Source organism: Salvelinus sp. IW2-2015, linkage group LG5 (assembly GCF_002910315.2).
Source record: "Salvelinus sp. IW2-2015 linkage group LG5, ASM291031v2, whole genome shotgun sequence".
NCBI classification, from domain to species: Eukaryota; Metazoa; Chordata; class Actinopteri; order Salmoniformes; family Salmonidae; genus Salvelinus; species Salvelinus sp. IW2-2015.
In genome coordinates, this window is record NC_036844.1 from 3,388,657 (window position 1) to 3,415,426 (window position 26,770).

The 26,770-nt window shown below is 42.5% G+C and overlaps 2 protein-coding genes across 2 annotated transcripts; both read right to left on the reverse strand.

Annotated features, from left to right (window-relative positions):
- Window positions 1-70: 70 nt before the first annotated feature.
- On the reverse strand, window positions 71-8,926 carry LOC111963808 (protein huluwa-like). Its single transcript, XM_023987347.1, has 3 exons — window positions 8,210-8,926; window positions 7,915-8,122; window positions 71-571 (listed from the first exon to the last, which is right to left on the reverse strand). Exons 1-3 carry the CDS (start codon window positions 8,864-8,866, stop codon window positions 405-407), a joined length of 1,032 nt encoding a protein of 343 aa, XP_023843115.1. The 5' UTR covers window positions 8,867-8,926; the 3' UTR covers window positions 71-404.
- Window positions 8,927-12,772: 3,846 nt separating this feature from the next.
- On the reverse strand, window positions 12,773-16,236 carry LOC111963807 (dnaJ homolog subfamily B member 5). Its single transcript, XM_023987345.2, has 4 exons — window positions 16,056-16,236; window positions 14,791-15,043; window positions 13,918-14,480; window positions 12,773-13,089 (listed from the first exon to the last, which is right to left on the reverse strand). The coding sequence occupies exons 1-4, from the start codon at window positions 16,152-16,154 to the stop codon at window positions 12,856-12,858; spliced, it is 1,149 nt and encodes a 382-aa protein (XP_023843113.1). The 5' UTR covers window positions 16,155-16,236; the 3' UTR covers window positions 12,773-12,855.
- Window positions 16,237-26,770: the final 10,534 nt, after the last annotated feature.

A 26,770-nucleotide genomic window follows, 5' to 3' on the forward strand; every position in this document is an offset into this window, starting at 1 on the left:
TCTTTTAAATGGGAATGAGCTTGAACCACGAAACCAATACACAATCTTTATTGAAAGTTTAATAGTGCATTTTTAAGTGAAAAGTACAAGAAATTTGTGCACAATCAAAACGTGCTTATTCAAGTGTACCACAAACAATTTTTTTAAACATTGAAAGTTGTGTGAAATGAATGCATTACAAAAAAWGTGAATCATACAAGTAAGTGTCTTGGAATAAATGTGATTTACATTAGTGAATTAGCAATTCTTTACTAAACTAGTGGGGATTCTTTTTTTTACATTTGGTAAGTGATCTGTTTAGTGCTCTTATTTTAAATATGTGGAGAAAAATATGTATAGCCTAATATTGTAAATAAAGTATATAAAAAAATCTAAATGAGATTAAAACATGTAGATCTCGGGCATCATACCCAATAATGCTTGGTATGTAATGCAGGTTTGTGAACCTTTTGTTTGGGTATGCCTCTCTCCCTCACGTAGCACGGGTCATAATAYTCCCAATCCATTCCTGAGGCCCACATTCTGCTGGTGAGACCGTCGCTGTCTGCAGACAGAATTCGGAGCAAGACACCTGTAGAAGCACATGCGTAATTATGTATGTGAAAGGGAATCCCTTAAATTGGAACATGTAATATCCATACTGTATTTGACAAGCTATGTCTAATATTTATWCTACATTGCATTTTAGTTACACTGTTTATACACACCGCATATTTATATACTGGATTCTTGACATAGCGCACCAATATCGATTGCTGTACAGTGCCTTCAGAAAGTATTCACGCCCCTTGACTTTTTCCACATTTTGTTAGTCTGAATGTAAAATGGATTCAAATGAGATTGTGTCACTGACCTACACTAATGGTATTATGTTAAGARATTTTTACAAATTCTTTAAAAATGAAAAGCTGAAATGTCTTAAGTATTCAACCCCAAAGTTCAAATAAAAAATGGCTCATAAATTGCATGGACTCGGTGTGCAATAATAGTGTTTAACATTATGACTACCTCTCTGTACCCCACACATACTGAACAAAAATATAAAAAACGCAACATGTAAAGTCCCATGTTTCATGAGCAGAAATAAAATATCCCAGAAATGTTCCATATGCACAAAAAACACTCAATTTGTGCACAAATTAGTTTACATCCCTGTTTAGTGAGCATTTCTTATTTGCCAAGATAATCCATCCACCAGACAGGTGTGGCATATCAAGAAGCTGATTAAACAGCATGATCATTACACATATTTGATTTCATTTGACCGGTCCACCTTGTGATGGGGACAAAAGGTAATTCTAAAATGTGTAGTTTTGTGACACAACACAATGCCACAGATGTCTCAAGTTCTGAGGGAGTGAGAAATTGTCATGCTGACTGCAGGAATGTCCACCAGAGCTTCTTCACATGCGGGATCGTCTGATAACAGCCACCTGGACAGCTGATGAAACAGTGGGTTTGGACAACCATCATAGGAAAGCTCATCTGCATGCACGTCGTCCTCACCAGGGACTTAATCTGACTGCAGTTCGGCATCGTAACTGACTTCAGTGGGCAAATGCTCACCTTCGAATACCACTGGCACCCTGGAGAATGTTACTTAGATCCTTCCTTTTAATTCTTCTGCAGTGACACCATAGTCTTGATATTGGTCATTTCTATGTTAAAGTCTTTATCACCGTTTGTGCCGGTCAGACGGCTGCTAAACACGGCTACTAGAATCTTGAATAGAACCAAAAAAGTGTTCATATTACCCCAGTGCTAGCTTCTCTACACTGGCTTCCTGTTAAGGCTAGGGCTGATTTCAAGGTTTTACTGCCAATCTACAAAGCATATTACATAGGCTTGCTCCTACCGATCTCTCCGATTTGGTCCTGCCGTACATACCTGCAAGTACGCTACGGTCACAAGACACAGGCCTCCTTACTGTCCCTAGAATTTCTAAGCAAACAGCTGGAGCCAGGGCTTTCTCCTATAGAGCTCCAATTTTATGGAATGGTCTGCCTATCCATGTGAGAGACGCAGACTAGGTCTCAACCTTTAAGTCTTTGTTGAAGACTCATCTCTTCAGTACGTCCTATGATTGAGTGTAGTCTGGCCCAGGGGTGCGAAGGTGAACGGAAAGGCACTGGAGCGACGAACCGCCGTTGGGGTCTCTGCCTGGCCGGTTCCACTATCTCCACTGGGATTCTCTGCCTCTGACCCTATTAAGTGGGCTGAGTCACTGGCTTACTAGTGCTCTTCCATGCCATCCCWAGGAGAGGTGCGTRACTTGAGTCACTGACGTGATCTTCCAGTCCGGATTGGCACCCCCTCGGGTTTGTGCCGTGGGGGAGATCTTCGTGGGCTAAACTCAGCCCTGTCTCAGTGTAGTAAGTTGGTGGTTTGCGGATATGTGGTGTGGGGGCTGTGCTTTGGCAAGGTGGGTGGGGTCATATCCTGCCTGGTTGGCCCTGTCCGGGGTTGTCGGACGGGACCACAGTGTCTCCCGACCCCTCCTGTCTCAGCCTCCAGTATCTATGCTGCAATAGTTTGTGTCGGGGGGGCTAGGGTCAGTCTGCATACGAGAAGTGCCCTCCGTGCTCCATTTCGCATACTTTGATTTGAACTCCTACTCTAATCCCGTTCTCCAATTTGTGTGCTCTGAGCAAGGTAGTATGCATTTTGAGAAACACCCTGGGAGACAAATTTACCATTCAGCAGGACAATAGCCTAAAACACAAGGCCAAATATACACTGGAATTGCATACCAAGGCAACATTGAATATTCCTGAGTGGCCAAGTTAGTTTTGGCTTAAATCGGCTAGTAAATCTATCTCTTGTAATGATTAACAACCAACTTGACAGAGCTTGAAGATTTGTTTTTTGTAATAATCTGTAAATATAGTAAAAAACAGGTGTGCAAAAAAAGAACTTCAAGATGCAAATACTTTCTGAAGGCATCGTGTATATGTATATTTTATTTAACTAGGCAASTCAGTTAAGAACAAATTCTTATGTACAATGACGGCCTACACATACATGTACCAGTTAAAAGTTGACGCACCGACTCATTCCAGGGTTTCTTTATATTTACTATTTTRAACGTTGTAGAATAATAGCAAAGACATCAACTATGAAATAACACATATGGAGTCATGTAGTAACTAAAAAAAGTTCAACAAATCTAAATATTTAATATAATTMAGATTCTTCAAAGAAACCACCCTTTGCCTTGATGACAGCTTTGCACACATTCAACCAGCTTKATGAGGTAGTCACCTGGAATGCATTTCAATTAACAGGTGTGCCTTGTTAAAAGTTAATTTGTGGAATTTCTTTCCTTAATGTTCTTTCCTTCTTCAGTTGTGTTGTGACAAGGTAGGGGTGGTATACAGAAGATAGCCCTATTTGGTAAAAGACCAAGTCCATATTATGGCAAGAACAGCTCAAATGAAGCAAAGAGAAACAACAGTRCATCATTACTTTAAGACATGAAGGTCAGTCATTGCGGAAAATGTCAAGAACTTGGAAAGTTTCTTCAAGTGCAGTCGAAAAAACCAAGCGCTATGATGAAACTGGCTCTCATGACAACCACCACAGGTAAGGAAGACCCAGCGTTACCTCTGCTGCAGAGGATAGGTTCATTACAGTTAACTGCATCTCAGAAATTGCAGCCAAATAAATTCTTCAGAGTTCAAGTAACAGATACATCTCAACATGAACTGTTCAGAGGAGATTCATAGTCGAATTTCTGCAAAGAAACCACTACTAAAGGACACCAATAAGAATAAGACTTGCTTGGGCCAAGAAACACGAGCAATGGACATTAGACTGGTGGAAATATGTCGTTTGGTCTGATGAGTCCAAATTTGAGATTTTTGGTTCCAACCGCTATGTCTTTGTGAGACGCAGAGTAAGTGAACGCATGTGTGGTTCCCACCGTGAAGCATGCTGGTGACACCGTCAGTGATTTATTTAGAAATCAYGGCACACTTAACCAGCATGGCTACCACAGCAATCTGCAGCGATACCCAATCCCATCTAGTTTGCGCTTAGTGGGACTGTCATTTGTTTTTCAACAGTACAATGACTCAACACACCTCCAGGCTGTGTACGGGCTATTTGACCAAGAGAGTGATGGAGTGCTGTATCAGTTGACCTGGCCTCCACAAATCACCCGACCTCAACCAAATTGAGATGGTTTGGATTGAGTTGGACCGCACAGTGAATGAAAAGCAGCCAACCAGTGCTCAGCATATGTGGGAACTCCTTCAACACTGTTGGAAATGCATTCCAGGTGAAGCTGGTTGAGAGAAGGCCAAGAGTGTCCAAAGCTGTTATCAAGGCAAAGGGTGGCTACTTTGAAGAATCTAAAATTTGTTTAACACTTGGTTACTACATGATTTCATAGTTTGTCTTCACTATTATTCTACAATGTAGAYAATAGTCAAAATAAAGAAAAACCTTTGAATTAGTAGGTGTCCAAACTTTTGATTGGTACTGTATGTACAGCGCATTRGGAAAGTATTTAGATCCCTTGACTTTTTCCACATTTTGCTACGTTAAAGCCATATTCCAAAATTGATTAGTTTTTTTCCCTCACATCAATCTACACACAATACCCCATAATGACAAAGCAAAAATAGATTTTTGCAGATGTATAAATAAAAAAACARTTACATAAGTATTCAGACCGTTTACTCTGTACTTTGTTGAAGCACCTTTGGCAGCAATTACAGCATCGATTCTTCTTGGGTATGACGCTACAAGCTTGACACACCTGTATTTGGGGAGTTTCTCCAATTCTTCTCTGCAGATCCTCTCAAGCTCTGTCAGATTTGATGAGGAGCGTTGCTMCACAGCTATTTCAGGTCTCTCCAGAGATGTTCGATCGGGTTCAAGTCTGGGCTCTGGCTGGGCCACTCAAGGCCATTCAGAGACTTTTCCTGAAGCCACTCCTGCATTGTCTTTGCTGTGTGATTAGAGCCGTTGTCCTGTTGGAAGGTGAACCTTTGCCCCAGTCTGAGGTCCTGAGCYTTCTGGAGCAGGTTTTCATCAAGGATCTCTCTGTACTTTGCTCCGTTCATCTTTGCCTAAATGACTACCGACCCATAGCACTCACATCTGTAGCCATGAAGTGCTTTGAAAGGCTGGMCATGGCTCACATCACTGCCCTTTCACACCTGGACAAAAGGAACACCTATTTGAGAATGCTATTCATTGACTACAGCTCAGTGTTCAACACCATAGTGCCCTCAAAGCTCATCACTAAGCTAAGGACKCTGGGACTAAACACCTCCCTCTGCAACTGGATCCTGGACTTCCTGACGGGCTGCCCCCAGGTGGTAAGGGTAGGTAACAACATCTGCCACGCTGATCCTCAACACGGGGGCCCCTCAAGGGTGCATGCTCAGTCCCCTTCTATACTCCCTGTTCACTCATGACAGCATGGCCAGGCAAGACTTCAACACCATCTTTGCCGATGACACAACAATGGTAGGCCTGATCACCAACAACGATGAGACAGCCTATAGGGAGGAGGTCGGGGACCTGGCCGTGTGTTGCCKGGACAACAACCTCCCTCAYCGTAATCAAGACCAAGGAGATGATTGTGGACTACAGGAAAAGGAAGACAGAGCACACCCCCATTCTCATCGACAGGGCTGTAGTGGAGCAGGTTGAGAGCTTCAAGTTTCTTGGTGTCCACATCACCAACAAACTATCATGGTCCAAGCACACCAAGACAGTCGTGAAGATGGCATGACAAAACCTATTCCCCCTCAGGAGACTGAAAAGATTTGYCATGGGTCCTCAGATCCTCAAAAGGTTCAACAGCTGCACCATCCTGACGGGTTGCATCACTGCCTGGTATGGCATCTGCTCGGCCTCCAACTGCAAGGCACTACAGATGGTAGTGCGTACGGCCCAGTACATCACTGGGGCCAAGCTTCCTGCCATCCAGGACCTCGGTACCAGGCGGTGTCAGAAGAAGGCCCTAAAAATTGTCAAAGACTCCAGCCACCCTAGTCATAGACTATTCTCTCTGCTACTGCACGGAAAGTGGTACCGGAGAGCCACATCTAGGTCCAAGAGGCTCCTAAACAACTTCTACCCCCAAGCCATAAGACTCCTGAAAACCTGGCAAACTCCAAGCGGTCTGTCATGTGCCTTTTACTAGTGGCTTCCGTCTGACCACTCTACCATAAAGGCCTGATTGGTGGAGTGCTGCAGAGATGGTTGTCCTTCTGGAAGGTTCTCCCATCTTCACAGAGAAACTCTTGAGCTCTGAGAGTGAGCATCGGGTTCTTGGTCACTCTTTTCCCCCGATTGCTCAGTTTGGCCGGACGGCCAGCTCTCGGAAGAGTKTTGGTGGTTCAAAACTTCTTCCATTTAAGAATGATGGAGACCACTGTGTTCTTGGTGATCTACAATGCTATAGACATTTGTTGGTACCCTTCCCCAGATCTGTGCCTCGACACAATCCTGTCTTGGAGCTCTARGGACAATACCTTAAACCTCATGGCTTGGTTTTTGCTCTGACATGCACTGTCAACTGTGGGACCTTATATAGATCGGTGTGCCTTTCCAAATCAATTGAATTTACCACAGGTGAACTCTCATCAAGTTTTAGAAACATAAACCATCGAGGATAATCAATGGAAACTCAATTTGAGCTCAATTTCCTTGTCTTATAGCAAAGGGTCTGAATACTTATGTAAATAAGGTATTTGTTTTTTAAATTTGCAAAACATTTTAAAAACCTGTTTTCGCTTTGTCATTATGGGGTATTGTGTGTAGATTGTTGAGGATTWAAAAAAAATMGTATTATCCATTTTTAGAATAAGTTCTTTGTTTCTGGCCATTTTTAGCCTGTAATCAAACCCACAAATGCTGATGCTCCAGATACTCAACTAGTCTAAAGAAGGCCAGTTTATATCTTCTTTATTCAGAACAACAGTTTTCAGCTGTGCTAACATAATTGCAAAAGGGTTTTCTAACGATCAATTAGCATTTAAAATGATAAACTTGGATTAGCTAACACAATGTGCCATTGGAACACAGGAGTGATGGTTGCTGATAATGGGCCTATATAGATATTCAATTTTTTTGAAATGTTAAATCAGCCATTTCCAGCTACAATAGTCATTTAKAACGTGAACAATGTCTACACTGTATTTCGGATCAATTTTATYTTATCTTAATGTGCTTRTCTTTCAAAAACAAGGACATTTCTAAGTGACCCCAAACTTTTGAACAGTAGTGTATATGGTCTAGTACGTTCACACAACAGCTATATATGGTCTAGTACAGTGTTTAGCAAACCTCTCCTTGGGGTCCCACAGACATTTCATAGTTTTGTTGTAGCCCTGAACTAACTCACCTGATTCCCCTAGTCAAGGGCTTGATTATTAGTTGACAAGTTGCATCAAGTGTGCTAGCTGTGGAATAGTTTAAATGCAAGGAGGTTTGAGAACCACTGGTCTAGTGTGCGGTACCGGAGCGCCAAGTCGAGGTCCCAAAGGCTTCCGAACAGCTTCTATCCCCAAGCCATAAGAATCCTGAACAACTAATCAAAGGGCTACCCAGACCCCTCTTTTACGCTGCTGCTACTCTCTGTTTATAATCTATGCATAGTCACTTTAACTCTACCTACATGTACATATTACCTCAGTTACTTCGACTAACCGGTGCCCCCGCACATTGACTCTGTACTGGTACCCCCTGTATATAGCCTCGCTTGTTATTTTACTGCTGCTGTTTAATTATTTGTTACTTTTATTTTCTACTTATCTATTTTCTACTTAACACTTTTTTTTCTTCTTAGCATTGCTGGTTAAGGGCTTGTATGTAAACATTTCACTGTAAGGTCTACACCTGTTGTATTCGGCGCATGTGACAAATACATTTTGATTTGATTTGATGTCAACTCACCTGCGCTTGCTCCAAAGTCGCTGTCCAATCCAGGACCCATTGTGGAAGAGTTGTCAGATGCAACAAAGCATGAAATCTCTGGAGGTATGCTACTGGCATATTCACATTCGAATTCAACCATATCAAACTTGTGTTCCCCTGTGTTGTTCAATACATATTGCAGCTCCATGGTGCTGCACCGACGCATGGGCCTCTGGTCAGGTGTTACCTGCGTGCATAAAYCAGTCACACATCACATCCAAGACAGAGTTCAATGGTTACTTTGGCTAATATTAGGCTGGAACCATGAATTTACCCTTGAGTGTGTATCATTTAGCGCAGGTGAATTGGGTGGCACAAGGCAAGGCAGTTCTGCCTCTGAATCACTTGACTGCGGTAGGACAGGGGCGCTCCTGCGCCAGCCCATTTTATTCCTACTGTACACGCTTGACCTACGGGGCTGGTCGACCCTGGAGTTGGTATCGGCTGTTGTCGCCAATATGGCGCTCGGAGCTCTCAGGGACTCCGAGCCACCATCGCCTGTGGCCCCACCCAGACGGACGAATCGGATACTCTGCTCCACTGCTGCCCTGTCATTTGAAGAGGTACGTGAAGAGCTCAAGGGCTGGGCCAAAATAGGCTCTGAAACAGAGATATAACCTATTTTTCCATCTTGATTTGGGAAAAATGGCGCCTCTGATATTATGGTCATTCTCTGGCGCGTCGAAAGAGTAGACTGTAAAATACTTTCGCTGTCTTGTCTTTTTCTGTTTTTCTTTGAAAAAATGTGTAACTTGTAACCCAGGAACAAACAGTTCAACAGCAGCAGAAGAACCACGCACGGTATGAGTAAAATAATAAGTAGTCTTAAACTTGTAATTGGCAAACCTTCACTCAGATTTGAGGGTGGTGTTGATGGGCCTATTTGCGACATTTCGTCATATAGTTTATAGGATCCAATTCCAGAACGCATAAAATTGTGATTTTTCTCTGCGAGAGCGCAGGTGTTTTGTGGGACCAATCAATTTCACTATCCAGGGTCTGTGATTGAACTCTGCAGAATGACTGCTTGGATGTTGTACTTGGCGAACCCCGTGGCCATGGTAGATTTTATTTTCTGCTTCAAGAGCTATTGAATAAATCTGTATTTAAATGAGAATATTTTACCCCAAATTAAGTATTTACGTAGACAATTCATTTTTATGCTCAGACAGCGGAAAGAAGGCCTACTCGAAAATGTGCGTATAGGAATGAAATAATAACCCCAAAACGCAGGTGACGAGTTTAATGTCCGCTTGCTTGATGCTTGTCTGTCCTGTAGAATAGGTCACAAATAGTCAATCACATCACCCAGATCTCGCTCTCATATCCAAGCTGCCGGTGACGTACAGGTGTATAAATATTATGGCACATTGAATAAAGCAAGGATTTACAGCATAACGAATTGGTCCAACCACACTGTTTTATGCTCGTTGGCATAGATTTACAGGACACCTTCCTATTCAGCCTGGTCTAATAGACAAGACGTTACATAGTAAACATACATCCAGGAGAATCAAATTAGTATGGAATGTTACATTTGGTATGGTTACATAAGATAGATGGATACGTGAAGGTCAAGCAACCCAAGGGATGCAAGTTCAAAACTCATCACCGACAGCTTTAGCATTTTAGCTGTCGGTGGCTGCGGTGGCAATTTTCTATGTTGTGTGAAACCCCAACTTGCTTGGTCTCCATGTTTTACAAACGTCACATTTCAAATAGTTTAAGGTTAAGTTTAGGCATTAACTCTGAATGTTAATGGTTAAAGTTTGGGATGGGCTTAAAACAAAAATCTCAAAACAACTTTCTATCACTGGATTCGAACTTAAACATTTGGATTCAGAGGCCTATTTGATGGTAACAGTGCTCAATGTTGCCCCTGGTAGCCGGTTTCCCCGTCATATCCCGATATCCTCAGATGTGGATAGACGTCAAATACTGACTTCTATCACAGCTGACCTGGCTGAAAACCCAGCATCAACCATGGAGGAGTGGAAATCTCTCAACAGTCCACAGGGGAGCGCTCTTTTGAGTCTTGCCTTAAAATTATTTCCTGCTTCCTTTTTCTAGCATGTTTGTACCATCTGTTTTTCCAGAATTTTCAACTCCAACTTTAAAACATGAACTAAGTGTTCATTTTTTTCCTCCCCTAAGAAGTGATGAGAGTGAAGGAAAGAGTACATTATTGCAAAAGGGGCTGCGTCTCAATAGTGTGAGGTAGCTTCTTCTCTCTCCTTTCCCTCGTCTGCACTGATGTGAAAGAGTTGGATAGGAAAATAAATATGCCCCATAGTAGTACACATTGCTTTCACCTACCCTGTGCTTAGCTCAATGCAGATGAAAAGAGAGGAGTCAGGAAAGGAAGCWTTTTTTTTWGCATATTGGGATGCACCTATGGGCCCTAGAATATGGTTTCTGAGTCGTTTTAGTAGCATTGAACACTAGGTGGCAGTAGTTAACTAAACCGACATGTGCGCGACTATGGGGCAAAACAGGGTTGGCTTAGATTGGATATGAAATATAGTTGACATTTTATCAACAATGTTTATTGAAAACATAAAGTCGCACATTGAGCACTTGTCTCTCAAATGCATTGTTACAGTTGTTGGTTAGCTAGCTAGCAAATGTTTTGCCGTATTAGCATATAGACGTGACATCAGTCAAAACACCTCAACATAAGACACGGTATCAAGATCAAGATCAAATTAGCTAAAACGAGCCACTTACGATTCCCCACATGGCAGTTTCTTGTCATTATTGCTAGCTATCTGGCCATCAAGAACCTTAACACAGCCTTCAGCTCTTTTGAAGCGCGCAGAATGTTTTCGTGAGGTTGTCAGCCAACCTGTCTGTGGTGCAATACCGACACTCTTTCAACCAACAGTACTGCTCAAAACCTACTGACACCACTGATGATCATGAACAGTTTATGTACTCATTACTCTGGGTCAACTGGCTGATCTGCACTTGGAGGTAGTAAGGTAGCCTTCAGGCCTCATTAGTCTTCCTTGATTCTGTTGCAAGATGGCAATTGCAGGAGGCATTGCCTCGCCCCAGCGTTCTCTCCAACTCTTCACATAATCTAAATTGTTTGTAGTRAGGATGAATGTGAGGTTTATCTAATTTACTGTATTATGAAGTTAAGTCTTCATAGTACACTGAACAAAAATATAAATGCAACAATTTCAAAGATTTTTCTGAGTTACAGTTCATATGAGGAAATCAGTAAATTGGAATAAATGAATTAGGCTCTACTTTATGGATTTCCGTGACTGGGAATACAGATATGTATCTGCTGGTCACAGATACCTTAAAGAAAGGTAGGGAAAACCAACATTTCTGGGATTTTTTWTTTCAGCTCATGAAACATGGGACCAACAGATTACATTTTGCATTTATATATATATTTTTTTTTTACAAATTTGAGAGAAATAAACTTTGTGCGCATGAAACATTTCTGGGATCTTTTATTTCAGCTCAGAAAACATGGGACCAACACTTTACATGCTGCACTTATATTTTTGTTCAGTGTATAAGAATGAGAGAGAGATACAGTACCAGTCAAAAGTTTGCACACACCTACTCATTCAAGGGTTTTTCTTTATTTTTTACTATTTTGAACATTTTAGAATACCAGTGAAGACATTAACACTTGGAATCATGATAATAATAATGCACGGCCCCATGTCGCAAGGATCTMCACACAATTCCTGGAAGCTGAAAATGTCCCAGTTCTTCCATAGCCTGCATAATCACCAGACATGTCACCCATTGAGCATGTTTGGGATGCTCTGGATCGACTTGTACGACAGCGTGTTCCAATATCCAGCAACTTCACACAGCCATTGAAGAGCGGGACAACATTCCTCAGGCCACAATCAACAGCCTGATCAACTCCATGCGAAGGAGATGTGCTGCGCTGCATGAGGCAAATGTTGGTCACACCAGATACTGACTGGTTTTCTGATCCATGCCTGTACCTTTTTTTAAGGTATCTGTGACCAACAGATGCATATCTGTATTCACAGTCATGTGAAATCAATAGATTAGGGCTTAATGAATTTATTTRAATTGACTGTTTTCAATTGACTGTAACTCAGTAAACTCTTTGAAATTGCATGCTGAATGTAATTTTTGTTTTGCTCAGTGTATTTCACATTTTTCTCATTTCCTTTTGTGATATGGACATGCTTATTCTTATTCTGAATCATAGMTCATGACCAGTGCTGCACATTTTAATATAATAAAACACAAAAACTTTTAATTAAAATTCAGGTATTTTCATTTATTCAACATGCTTTTCTTTGTCCATTTGTCAATTTAGAATAATACATTAACATCTGGTATAAGTTAAAGCACAAATATATACACAAACGTTTCAAATGATTCAGTTGAACATTTGACAAATTCATCTCTTTTAGAGACAGTTATAACTATATTTGTACATTAGTACAGTCTTGTACACAAGTACATATTTGTTATTGTAATAAATCAATGTAAAAGTGCAGTCATATGAACACCATACAACTGGTAGAATCATTTTGCCACGTGACAATCAACTACCTCAGGTTTCTCTAATGAGTCAAATGACTCTATTGGCATAKCAAATTCTTGCTATAGGCAACACAGTAAGAGTACCTCTACCCTTTTTCATTCAAGAGAAAGGCTAGTCAGTCAGTCAGAAAACGTGCCCAGACACTCAGGAGTCKATTTGCCAGTTAAACTGTAAAKCTTTTCCCCTGTGGCATTGTAGATYATGAATAGTGCCTATAATCAAAAAGGTATATATGTTTTTAAAGATTCCATTCCTGCCATTGTCTCTAAACCAAGCATAGGGAGAAGCTGTGCTGGATTGTCATAGCACCTAGCAAGGCTGTGATTGTATCGGCTAGCTGTGGTGGTCGTTAGCACGATAGCATGTTAGCACCCAATGAGGCTGTGTTTGATGATCTCTTTGGACTGGGGAGGGATCCTGTCAGGGAAGGCCACCTGGAACTCCACCACCAGGTCGCCACGTGTGGTGGGGGTCTTGGCGTGGGGCAGCCCCTCGCCCCTCAGCCGCCGGATGGCGCCGGGCTTGATGACGTCACTGCACGGTAGTGGCATCGTCCTGTTGTCGAGGGTGGGGACGTTGACTGTGCATCCACATAGAGCCTGGAGAGAGCGAGGAAGACAGTATTTGTTAATTTTCCTCCTTTTATGTTGAGAGCGTTTGGTTACATAACAGTGGAAGCAGTCCCCATAACATAATTAGCTGCAGTTGGTACTTCTGAATGAATSTATGAAACTAACCAGGSCAATTTTCTTAAGTGAGTGTTATATCAGACTCAAATGTGGAGCAATCTCCCCCCAAAGGCGATGCTTTGCTCTGTTATGCAACGATAAGTGWTACAAATGCTATACCAGTAATGTCCTCTCTACTCTGGCTGTGGGTGTCGGTACTCAACAGAGTGACTGAGTGGGGCCAGGGGAAGATGAAGAGGCGATGTTGAAGAGCCTGCAATGTCTGAACACTAGCATGCTAATCTGAGGAGCGTAGGATGTGGGAGTGAGTGATTGTACGCCAGAGAGAGAGGAAGCTAAAGGCTGGCACAGAGCAGAGGAGTCAGTGGGGGAGCAAAGTGAAAGCAGTGTGAGGGAGCGGCTGACAGAGGCTATATTTAGCTACTGCTGATGCTGCTCTCTGTAGGTGCCGATGAGGTAAGTGAGGGGAGGTGTTGGTGTGCACTGTGTGTTATTGGGGGGTTGTTAGCTGGGCTAAGGACAAGGTTGGAGCAGTGGGGGTTAGCTGAGAGGGGCTCTGAATAGAACAAAGTGTTCTCCCTACAGCCACCAATTTGAGCCATTATCTAAAGTACGGAAGTGGCATACTTCAGCTATGCCTTGAAGCATTATGTTATACTGAAAGTATGGCAGTGCTGTACATCTGCATTATATAACCATATCAATGTTAAGTTGACACACAAGTTCACACAAACGTACTTCTTTGAGGGTGATCTTTGCCGTATAGACTAAGTTGGACCCGTCCCTCTTGTAGTGGGGGTGTTTCTTGTCCTTGAGGACGAAGGCCACGTCGGCGGGTATGCTATTGGCCGTCTCATCACCCTCTCTGGGAAAGGTGATCTTGGTACCCTCCTTCCATCCCTTTTTCACCACCACGTTCAGGACCTTGTCCTCAGTGCGAAGGCTGCGGCCGTCTGGGTTGAGGCGGTGCCGCGTGATCTTCATGTGCTTAGAGCAGCCGTGGAACACCTCTTCCAGGGTCACCAGGAGGTCGTGCACCACCGCCACGCCCTGCCGTCGCCCGCCCCGAAGTTTCTCGCCGTTGGGGCCGTAGTTACCATGGTAACCGTCACCTTTACTGAAGGTGAAARGGTTAAAGGGTTTGAAAAGCTCCTCCTCGCCGTCGGGCCCGAAGAAGATGTCGAAGTGGTCGGAGCCCTGGAAGAATGTTGAGAAGGTCTCGTGGGCATCGCCGTGGTAACTATAGTGATGGGGGTTGTTCTCTTTGCCTGCCATGGACACCCCGCCTCCGTTCTTGAGACCTGAGACACAAAAGAAAAAAGACAACTGCAGTTAGTACAGTTCACTCAGGCAGAAGTGTGACCTTCCATCTTGTCTAATCTTGTTATATATTTAGCTCAACACTTCTGGAGGGCTTACTAAATGTATATATTGGCACTTTGAAGTTTGACAAACACTTTCTCTTCGCTGGCTGACTAATTTATCAACCTGTAGTCGTCTACACTGCATGTGTTGGGCTGGCTCTCGGGGACTGGGTGCTGTAGATTTTTTTGCTAGATGCAACAGCACTTGCCGGTCAAATGACAAAGGGAAAGAAGGAAAGGCTCTCACCTTCTTCTCCAAACTGATCATAGATMACTCTTTTCTTGGAGTCGGTCAGAATCTCATAAGCTTCTGCAATCTCCTTAAACTTGTCCGCGGCGTCCGCAGCGCTGTTCTTGTCGGGGTGAAACTTCAGGGCCATCTTCCTGTACGCCTTCTTGATGTCGTCTTCGTTGGAGTCAGACTCGACGCCCAGGACCTTGTAGAAATCCTTCCCCATAGGCCTGGACAGAACGGGAACCTCTTGGTCCTTCTGGTTCTCCTGGAGAAACAAGGTGGGAGAAGGAACACGTTAGAGCTCTACTGCACACAGAATAGCCACGTTTTAAAAGGACAAATGTCTTTGCCTCAATGAAGCCATCGAAAGCCAGAGCTGGATAAGATGTCATAGAAAGAGAACTAACTCCCTGGGCTGTGGGCTATAAACTTCAACCACTCCTTATAGCGCTCTCACTCCCATGCCCATAATAATGCATTTCCAAGCACCAGGCAGCTTTATGACACCCAGCAGGTGTGACATTCAACAATTGATTGAGAATGACCCAGACAAGTAGACTATGATTGTCAGCAAGCCTTCTGTGCTAGGACCAGTTTCAGAGGACACATACTTGGAATTGTCACCTGTCAGTCCTTTGAATACAAATTACCACAACTTATTSTTTATTATTAAATTTAGCCTGTGAAAATAGTATTGTATGAAAACTAGCCCATGGCAAATGCAATTCAGGCCAGTTAAGTCTTCTAGACTGTAATGCAGATCTGTCTGTGCATCTAAATGCAGGCAACGTGACTATAGGGGGAACTCGTGTGTATGAGCATCTTGAGGCAGACTGCACCTCCCACCACAGATGCCAGCTGAGCCCTGATTGGCTCAACTAGGCTACACTGTCTGCATTGGAATTAGGGGTACAAAGCATATACAGTAGGTTACTGGAGAACCCGTTGACATTGTGCAAACTGCTCACACACAGTGTGTATAAGCTTTTAAAATATATATAATTCCTTATTTTACCAGGTGAGTTGACTGAGAATACATTCTCATTTACAATAAAAGGAACATTACATTTTTGACACATCTATGCTTTAATCCGATAATATTCTCAGCAATGATACCACTAGTCTTTAAACTCACGGTCAACTTTTTAATGACACAACCATTAGGCACAATTTATGACATACATGAGTTTAARGGACATGGGCTACTTGCATTTGATACAATACATAACAATCTGTAAATTACAGAAATGTAGACACATTTCAAAAATATAACTTACCCCTGATGAAGAGCCCGAGCTGTCATTCCTGTTCATAACGCGGACCTTGCACTTTCCATTTTTGGTTTTCACTCCAAACTGGGTCCAGATCAGAACCATAGTGTTCGCTTATTGAGGAGCTGTCCGCTGTTTTTTTGGTGCTGAAAAGCTCTTAGCTGTTTTCGCTGTTGGTTGACTGAGAGGCTGACTGCAGACTGTGCTAAATACTGCCGCGGCAGCCCTTTACTATACACTCAACACCCACGCAGCGTGACCGAGCTTTCCCCAAACCCGCCCATTTTCCTACGCACAAGAGGGAATACCGTGCCTACCGATTCCTCCGCGAGACCATTGGCGTTCGCTTCGTGATCATGCGGATGTAACCGCCTCCTTCTCCTTGTTGAGACTCGTTTCCGGGATTCTTAGCAGAAAGKTCACGAGCAGTCACGACCAGTGAGTTGAATCCTCAGAGCCGTCTAGGTTTGCCGATTGAAGAGAGTTTCTCAACTCCACGATGTAAAATGGAGTTGAGTGACATGTGGACGGACTGCACCTCCGACTACATCGAGTTGCTGTCAGTCATGACTTAAATGTTTATGCTTTCCTTGCACCTACAGTATGTTTGTCCTGTGTAAATGCGAGCTTGTCCGTAGTTTTGAAACTGTACCTGTACTTCTCCTGATTGTTATAGAGTTGTCAGTTGGATTTGAAAGCTAAAGTAAAATAAATAAAAAACTGCCAAAATACAAACATCCGCTGTTCTATCTCCGTTAACAAACAATGTCTCCTTTTGCAAAGGTTGCAAATGCTACGGCTTTCAGCACCCTAAGAAAAGCTCACGTTAACACAGGACAAATATAGGTACAAGGAAAGCATTAAATGGACATTTTTTATCAACTGACATCATTTCGGTAAAGTCGATAAAATCACTCCATTGTACTTGAGAATAGTGGAGTTGAGAAAGTCAGAGGCTATGCATGTGATCCATTCATCAGAGAAATCCATCTTCATTGTTTTTTAATCAATTACTCATATATATTTAAGTGATAATGCCAGAGAAGCCGGGGGTTTGGAGGATATATTGGCACAGGTGTTGTTGGCACAGGTGTTGTTAGGCCCGAGACGAAGTCCTCCAAACACTGGCTTCGAGGTCATTATCACTTTTATACAATGGGTCACCAACATATTCAAATAATGATTTACACATTTTCATTAAAGTTATTTTGTTGAATTTATTCATAATATTTCATCCTTCATCCACAATATATATTCCTGACACAAATCTAGGGTTGCTACCCAAGCCGGCTGGTCGTTCCTTCTATCGGTTCGGTTGCACACAAATCTCCACCGTTGAAAACTAAATGTTAGTCTAAAAGAAGTGTTTAATGTCTATATAATGTATTTTTATAGTGGAGATCAAGTTTATAAAGTGCCTGGCTGGGTTGATGAGACAGTGGATTGCGTCGTGCATAAGAACAATCCTTAACCGTGGTATATTGGCCATATACCACACCTCCTCGGGCCTTATTGCTTAAATATATTAGTCCTCTGAAGCTCAGTTGGTAGAGCATGGCGCTTGCAATGCCAGGTTAGTCGGTTTGATTCCCAGGACCATCTGTACGTAAAATGTATGCAATACTTTAACTATTGTCCCTGTGGGGAAATATCAGTATCATGTACACACATGACTGTAAGTCACTTTAGATAAACGCATCTACTTAATGGCTTATTTTTTAAATTATATTTGTTAGGGTTTACTTGAGGATGCTCCTCTGGTTGTTATCTGGTTAGATTTGATATGAGCACATTATGGAATAGAAATGGACTGTTGATAGATTCAAGAGAACCTTTTGTGAGAGAGTCTCCTGCGAGACTTGTTTTGTCTAGCAGTGTGCATTGTATAGCGTGGACATCCACTACAGTTGAAGGGAGGACCTGCATTGTGTACACCAGTGTATGGTTATGGAACAAAAAGRGGACACACGTGGCAATGCTTCCACTTCTATGATGCTCACCACAGCCAATGGGAGAGGTGGATTCTCCATCTTCCAGTGGATTCTCCCAGTCACTCCCAACAGGAAATGGGAGACAAATTTGGTCTGAACATGGAGAGTCAGCAGCGTCACGGGCTCTGGCTAGAGTAGAGCTCCACTACAACAGCGAGAGATGGTTCTAGAACGGAGTGAATCAGAAGATTATGTTCTATTCACAGTATTCTCAGCCTTCTCACTCTCCCATCCGCCCACGGGAACATTGGGACTGGTGGGACTTTGAGCTCGCTATTTCTCTCGCCTTTTTTTGCTCTCCACACAGAGGAAATCACAGTTATTAATGCCTGTCCMGTCACACTGAGACTATGGCTGGAGGGGGARGGCAGGGGGGATAGCTAACGTGCCAAAGTGTACCAACAATACACACAGACAAAAGTACAGAATTCATACACTCACATGCAGTCTCACTTCAGTACTTTATTTAGATCCAATTTAAGCATTGTCATTATCGCGTGCTAGGGGCTGAATTGTCACTGGTCTACTTATGGGCTATGGAGCCGACATGAGTTCATGATACACAGGCTATCACGCACAAACACATTGTTGTACAACACAGAATTCTTGTACACCTTTATTCTAGTCTGTGATTTGCCTGAGGGCCGATGTGTCCTGTTGATGTTCAATTGTTATCGAGGCCCCTGTATGCATTTTCAAAGAATCCTTATTTTCAGATGTATTCCTTAATATTTACAATTCTAAAGGGTTAACAATCAATATGGCTGAACACTCCAGCATAGCGTTGGTGAGGAGCCTACTTGACGGTTTTTGTTTCCTGTTAGGCCTCCTCTCCCATAGATGTTTTATTTTCCCAGTGATGTTTCAGCTTCGCCTGAGACGACCGCTGTCCATGGTTCTGAAATCTCAAATCACCACTATTTGCTTGTTGTTTACATCAGACTTGCTGTGGACTGGTTGTTTACATCAGACTTGCTGTGGACTGAGTCACCACAGCACTCTTAACAGGGCCTACCAAAATGAGATCACACTTACATTTTTCTAAAATGCCTGACTTTAGATCGTTGTCTCGGTACTGGTACCCATGTACAGTATATAGCCAAGTTATTGTTACTCATTGTGTATTTAGTCCTCGCGTTATTCTTTTTCTATTTTTAAATTTGTCTCTGCGTTGTTGTAAGTAAACATTTCACTTAGTCTACACCCGTTTGTGAAGCATGTGACAAAGATACATTTATCATGACTCATGGCTAATGAGAAACTGAAAATGTGAATATGAATATCAAAATCCCAGGAGTTKATCTTTCTTCCTCTGATCAGTGTTTAGACCTATGACAGATTAACAGATTATGGTGTGTGCGTTTCCCCCTAAAAACACGCCACTTCGATACAAGTGACTTTTCATAGTAGAGTAGGTGAGCATTTTTTCGCTAACCCCAACCCTTAACCTATTTCTCCGAACCTGCTGTGTAAATTCTCCTATCCTGCTACGAAAAGTCATTGCTGTATCGAAATAGCAGGTTTTTAGGGAGTCCCGTGTGTGTTTGTGTATGTGTGGCAAGTGCTGTCCTTCACAGGTTCAGCTCAGTCCACCACCTTCCCCCATGCTCATGTGGGAGAAGTAGGCAATGCTGGATCCTTGAGGTGGTGAGTTGCTGACAGTACATTCACAAAGGAAGTGACACTTCATCCCACTATCACAGACTGTCTGTCAGTCTATTCAGTCACTGAAAGGTTAGAGTCCAGTGTAATGTGGTGTAGATCAGTAGTGTGTAGAATGGAGTAGAGCAGGCTTTGACAACTGATCCTGAAGTATCTGCTGGGTTCTCTCTTTTCCCTGTTGATCAGTTGATATCACTGAGTTTTTCCTAGTCACTGTGCTTCTGCCTCTGCATTTGCTTGCTCTTTGGGGTTTTAGGCTGGGCATCTGTAAATCACTTTGTGACAACTGCTGATGTAAAAAGGGGCTTAATAGAATACATTTGATAGATTGAGTGCAGAGAGTTTGTCTGGTTTCCCCAATCTAAATCAGTTGCAGATGTTTGTCACGTGTGAGAATGAAAGCAGCAGACACTATGTTCCCTGAGGAATCAGATCAGAACTACCCATCCCAAGAGACCGTGTGTTTGAAATAGTCCGTAGGCATGTGTTTTTAATGAGCGTGAAGTTCAGGAAATGGGGAGAGTGTTGAGGATGTGAGGAAGAGGACTAGCAAGAAATGGCTGTGAATGTTTTGTTGAGTAATCCTTTTTTCTTTCCTCGTCCAACCCCTTGTCTCCTTTCCCCTCCATCCCCCTCCCATCTCTCACCTTTTTTTCCCGGTCTCCTTCAGCTCTCACACGTCTGGGAGTGTGACTCTGTCACAGCAGCTGGACCGCTTGAAAGTGTATCAAGGTTTAACGCACACACACAGACACACACACACACACATATTTGCATAGTTCATGCAGTCACATCACACTTGATATTGGGAGGAGAAATGGTGCAACAAAGAGAAGATTGTGGACGCGTTTCAGAGAATCTCTTACAAATGTGTATTTACATGCAGGTTTCCATGGACCCAGGTTTATTCAACAAAAGCAATAAGACACATAACGAAAATGGCAGATAAATGTAAAATTCTCTAAAGATCGACAACATTTTTATCCGTTTGAAGGGTGGATTCTAACTTTCTTTATTGCGATAAATGATGATGGAAACTGTTTTTTTGAATAAATGATTGCCAAATAATTCAATCAAATTTCAATCAAATGTATTTATAAAGCCCTTCTTACATCAGCTGATGTCACACAGTGCTGTACAGAAACCCAGCCTAAAACCCCAAACAGCAAGCAATGCAGGTGTACTAGGAAAAACTCTCTAGAAACCTAGAGGGGAACCAGGCTATGAGTGGTGGCCAATCCTCTTCTTTTCTAACAGAACATGGCCAAGAGGTTCAAATGTTCATAGATGACCAGCAGGGTCAAATAATAATAATCACAGCGGTTGTAGAGGGTGCAACAGGTCAGCACCTCAGGAGTAAATGTCAGTTGTCTTTTCATATCTCTACAGCTTCTGCTGTCTCTAGAGAGTTGAAAACAGCAGGTCTGGGACAAGGTAGCACGTCCGGTGAACAGGTCAGTGTTCCAGATCCGCAGGCCGAACAGTTGAAACTGGAACAGCAGCACGACCGGGTGGACTGGGAACAGCAAGGAGTCAACAGGCCAGGTAGTCCTAGGGCTCAAGTCGGGGTCGAGAGAGAGAATTCTTAAATTCGCACAGGACACCGGATAAGACAGGAGAAATACTCCAGATATAACAGACTGACCCTAGCCCCCCGACACATGAACTATTGCAGCATAAATACTGGAGGCTGAGACAGGAGGGGTTGGGAGACACTGTCTGACGATACCCCCGGACAGGGCCAAACAGGCAGGATATAACCCCACCCACTTTGCCAAAGCACAGCCCACCACTAGAGGGATACCTTTAACCACCAACTTACTATCCTGAGACAAGGCTGAGTATAGCCCACGAAGATCTCCCCCACGGCACGAACCCAAGGGGTTCATAATAAATAAATAATTAAGGTACTGGGACCTATAAAGATTCACTCCACATTCCATTCTAAATGCCTCCAGCTTGTGAAATCAAAAAGATTTTACTATGAAAATTGGGTAACACTTGACACCCAGTGTCATAGCACGGGTGTGCTATGACACTGAACCAATGTTCCCTAATTTTTTCAGCACTGAGCAAATTTCAGGTCCGCTGAGCGCAAACGTGATCTTTGTAAAAATTCTGTGCAACGCGTTTACTGTGAACATTGAGGCTGTACCCACTTTAAGTCAGTTTTATCAGAAGCCAAGTAGGCTACTGTGGCTAGTTAATCATAATGTAGGCCTACCAGAGTGGCCTACCATCAAAAACAACGGAGAAAATGCATGCCGTAACATTTAACATGGAAACTGCTGTTCTATCATTCAGCCTACAGTAGCAGCCACTGTGTGGTGTTCAATGTAGGCCTACATTGGGCTTGACATTAACCTGTTACTCCACTTGTCCTTCAGACAAGGAGGTGACTGAAAAGTTGTTTGATAAGAGCTCTTTAGCTGACTTGCTTTTCAATGACGTCTAGAAATGCACGTTTTGTGCTCTTGTAGGAAGAAATCACTCCTCTATTGCTGACTACAAATGATTAAAACTGGGCTAATAACTCACTAACTGGCTAAATATATTACACAAATTGCATGTGGCTACATGCAMCTCTTGCTTTGATCTCAAAACAAGGCATCTACTCATGACCACAGCTGTAAACACAGTCCAGTTCAAAATAAATGGCACAGATCCATTCATGGCAATGGTCTATTTGCATATAGGCCTACTGCAGCTCTGATTTATTATCCCTCACCGGTCTGTGTAGAGTATGGTATGGTCTGAGTTATGAGCAATAGAATCCTACTCCGATGAGTTCTGCCTACAACAATATCTCTTGCATAGTTTGTTTTGTTTCGGCGCGTTGCATTGAAAGTGGCTAACATTGCGTCCATTCATTCACTATTGCCACTGTAAAGGGAAACGTTGATAGTGTTAACAGGGAAAACTCTAGAAAGTCGAGTGAAGTTCAGTCTCGTGCTTCTCTCCGTGGGCTGATATTTACTTTCCGCTCTGCACGGCAGTCCTGGGAGCTGCATGCAGCTTGGAGGGTCATAACCATGTCAATGTCATAACAGCTGATGTAACTTGTCATAACATGGCCATAACACTCATGACCCATTTACACCTGTTGTGACATATTGCGTTATTTTATGGCTGCTTAAGACACTTACATACAGTGCATTCGAAAAGTATTCAAACCCCTTGACTTTTTCCACAATTTGTTACGTTACAGCCTTTTTCTGAAATTGATGGGAAATTGTATTTAATCAATCTACACACAATACCCCATAATGACAAAGTGAAAACAGGTTTGTATTAAAAATCTACAACTTGATTTCTACAACTTGATTTGATTCCACCGGTGGTAAATTCAATTGATTGGACATGATTTGGAAAGGCACACACCTGTCTATATAAGTTCCCACAGTTGACAGTGCATGTCAGAGCAAATACCAAGCTTCATGTCTGGAGGAAACCTGGCACCATCAKTACGGTGAAACATCATGCTGTGGGGATGTTTTTCAGGGACTGGGAGACTAGTCAGGATTGAGGGTAAGATGAACGGAGCAAAGTACAGAGAGATCCTTGATGAAAACCTGCTCCAGAGCACTCAGAACCTTAGACTGGGGCGAAGGTTCACCTTCCAGCAGGACAATGACCCCAAGCACACAGCCAAGTCAACACGGGAGTGGCTTCGGGACAAGTCTCTGAATGTCCTTGAGTGGCCCAGTCAGAGCCCGGACTTGAACCCAATCAAAAATCTCTGGAGAGACCTGAAAATAGCTGACAGAGTTTGAGAGGATCTGCAGAGAAGAATGGGAGAAACTCCACAAATACAGGTGTGCCAAGCTTGTAGCGTCAGACCCAAGAAGACTCGATGCTGTAATCGCTGCCAAAGGTGCTTCAACAATGTACTGAGTAAAAGGTCTGAATACTTACACTACCTGTCAAAAGTTTGAACACCTACTCATTCCAGAGTTTTTTTCTTTATTTGTACTATTTCATACATTGTAGAATAATAGTGAAGACATCAAAACTATGAAATAACACATGGAATGGTGTAGTAACTAAAAAAGTGTTAAACAAATCCAAATATATTTGAGTTTCTTCACAGTAGCCACCCTTTGCATTGATGGCAGCTTTACACACACTTGGCATTCTGATAGGCCTATCACATGCATGCCCTTATGTCAGTCATCAGTCAAAAATATGTTTTGAAGGTGTTTTGTCCTGCTCCTAAAATCTGCTCCTGCTTTCAGCCTCGTCATCAGCCACAGAGCATTGGGGCAGGTGCATGTCTGACATCAACGTCGTCTTTCTTTTGGTGACGTCATTACGTCCAGCTGTTTTTAATCAACACAAGATAGTTAAATGGAAACTCGCCGTAGCAGGCAATTGTCGCATCAATTTTCTATGCAAACTTTCTGAATGTTGACAACAACAAAACATCACTGGGCATGCTAGACGTGGTACTTTGGCGACTAGTAAGTCTTTTTTATTTTTTTATTTTACATTCTACTTTGGGTTGGACGTGTCATTGTGTAGTTCATACATGCATAATCTATGTTCAGAATGACTYTTTTACCTCAATTAGCCACAAAATCCCTAGTTTAAAAGTGCCTGTTTTCTGGAGGTTGTGCAATGACATTTTCCTTACATTTACCCCCACCTGGGCCAGCCCCGTACCAATTTGAATGTCAGCCCCTCAGTGAAAGAGAGCGAGAGAGAGAGCTGGCATGGTGCACATTTGTGACATAGTACCCCAATTTTTGGGGACCATTTTTGTCTCGAGGGCGCTACTTTCAGATCTAATGGCTAAAAAGTATACAAAGTACAGCTTCTCCAATGATAGGAATCTACCTCCGAGTGCAGAGGAGGAGAAGCCAGTGATGCACAATACCTGAAATAGCCTGTTTTTGCTGGAAGAGGACTATATGAGAGCGTCCTTTAACAACTCACTGTCTGAACTGCTGTGATGATCTCCTGCACTGTATATTCCTCTCCAAATCCCATTCATATGTATCTCCCCACCTCCCGTCTAATCTAAGAAACATAATACGAAGCCAGGTAGTCTAGTTACAGATTGCTTTATACTGAACAAAAATATAAAACGCAACATGTAAAGTGTTTGTCCCATGTTTCATGAGCTGAAATAAGAGATTACCGAAATGTTCCATACAAACAAAAAGCTTATTTTTCTCAAATGATGGGCACTGTATAGTGTATCTGTGACCAACAGATGCATATCTGTATTCCCAGTCATGTAAAATCCAGAGATTAGGGCCTAATGAATTTATTTCACTGATTGCTTTCCTAATATGAACTGTAACTCAGTAAAATCTTTTGAAATTGTTGCATGTTGCGTATATTTTTTCAATTAATTTATCGTTAATGCAGTCTTTAGAGTGCTTATGAAAGCAAAATCCTATCTATATATTTTTCTTATTAATACATTGCGTGTTGCCTTCCTCAAATGAAGGGGATGATGACTCAGTCTTTGCAAGAGGGAGGAAATCTGATTTCATTGGTCCTCAACTCGGAGCAGGTTAGTTCAGAAGGATTCTTTGCCATAGAAATTTACTTGGCTAAAAGATGAGCCACTTTTGTATGACCGGTTATCCTGAGTTGAACTCGGTTGAGTTACCTCTAACTCCTCAAACCTGCTTCGTAGGATACCCCTCTGGCGGGAAATAGCATACAGAAACGTCTGTATGCTATTGAGAACAGTAGAGGAAGCTGAAATGAATGAAGTCTGAGGTCTCGTGACTAACACTAGCCAAATAGCTATTGATATCCAAGCCAATATGTTTTCGAAATCCCAAACTCCAGCCTTGACTCTACTATCAATCGCTAACAACCGAGGCAGTCTGTGGAGGGCTGTGGTTTCCGTGGTGGAAGGTGAGAGCGGACAGGCAGAAAGGACAGGTGCATGCTGGTTACCCAAACTGAAAACAGATATGGTGGAAAAGGGGACTTAAGAGCAGATTCCAGATCAGGGGCCATATGCATCATGCATCTCAGAATAGGAGTTTATGATATAGCATCAGTTTTGTCTTTTAGATCATAATGAAMAAGATTACGTAGACCGGAGGGACCTGGCATTCCTACTTTGAAACGCTTGATGAGTACGGCCCTGTGGATTTTTCTACTCTGTGATGTAACAGACTCACTTCAGAAAAGGATCTGGTTAGATAAGGGTTTTCATACATTCATTCAGAATTACCACTGCAGCTAATTATGGTATGGAGTCGGCTGCTTGTACTGTAACCAAAAGCTCGGATCATAAAAATAAATGCCAGAAGAATAACTAAACAATCAATAATATTCAACTGTCTTTTTAAAAATTCCCTAATGTTTAGGCTGAAATGCTCTTTTTTGTAACTTATTAGACACGTACAGTTGAAGTCGGAAGTTTACATTAAAATTCGTTTTTCAACCACTCCAAAAAATGCCTTGTTAACAAACTATAGTTTTGGCAAGTTGGTTAGGACATCTACTTTGAAGTCATTTTTCCAACAATTGTTTACAGACAGATTATTTCACTTATAATTCACTGTATCACAATTCCAGTGGATCAGAAGTTTACATACACTAAGTTGACTCTGCCTTTAAACAGCTTGGAAAATTCCAGYAAATTATGTCATGGCTTTAGAAGCTTCTGATAGGCTAATTGACATCATTTGAGTCAATTGGAGGTGTACCTGTGGATGTATTTCAAGGCCTACCTTCAAACTCAGTGCATCTTTGCTTGACATCATGGGAAAATCAACAGAAATCAGCCAAGACATCAGAAAAAAATTGTAGACCTCCACAAGTCTGGTTCATCCTTGGGAGCAATTTCCAAATGCCTGAATGTAACACATTCATCTGTACAAACAATAGTACGCAAGTATAAACACCATGGGACCACGCAGCCGTCAGACCGCTCATGGAGMGAGACYCGTTCTGTCTCCTAGAGATGAACGTACTTTGGTGCGYAAAATGCAAATCAATCCCAGAWCAACAGCAAAGGACCTTGTGAAGAAGCTGGAGGAAACAGGTACAAAAGTATCTATATCCACAGTAAAACAAGTCCTATATCGACATAACCTG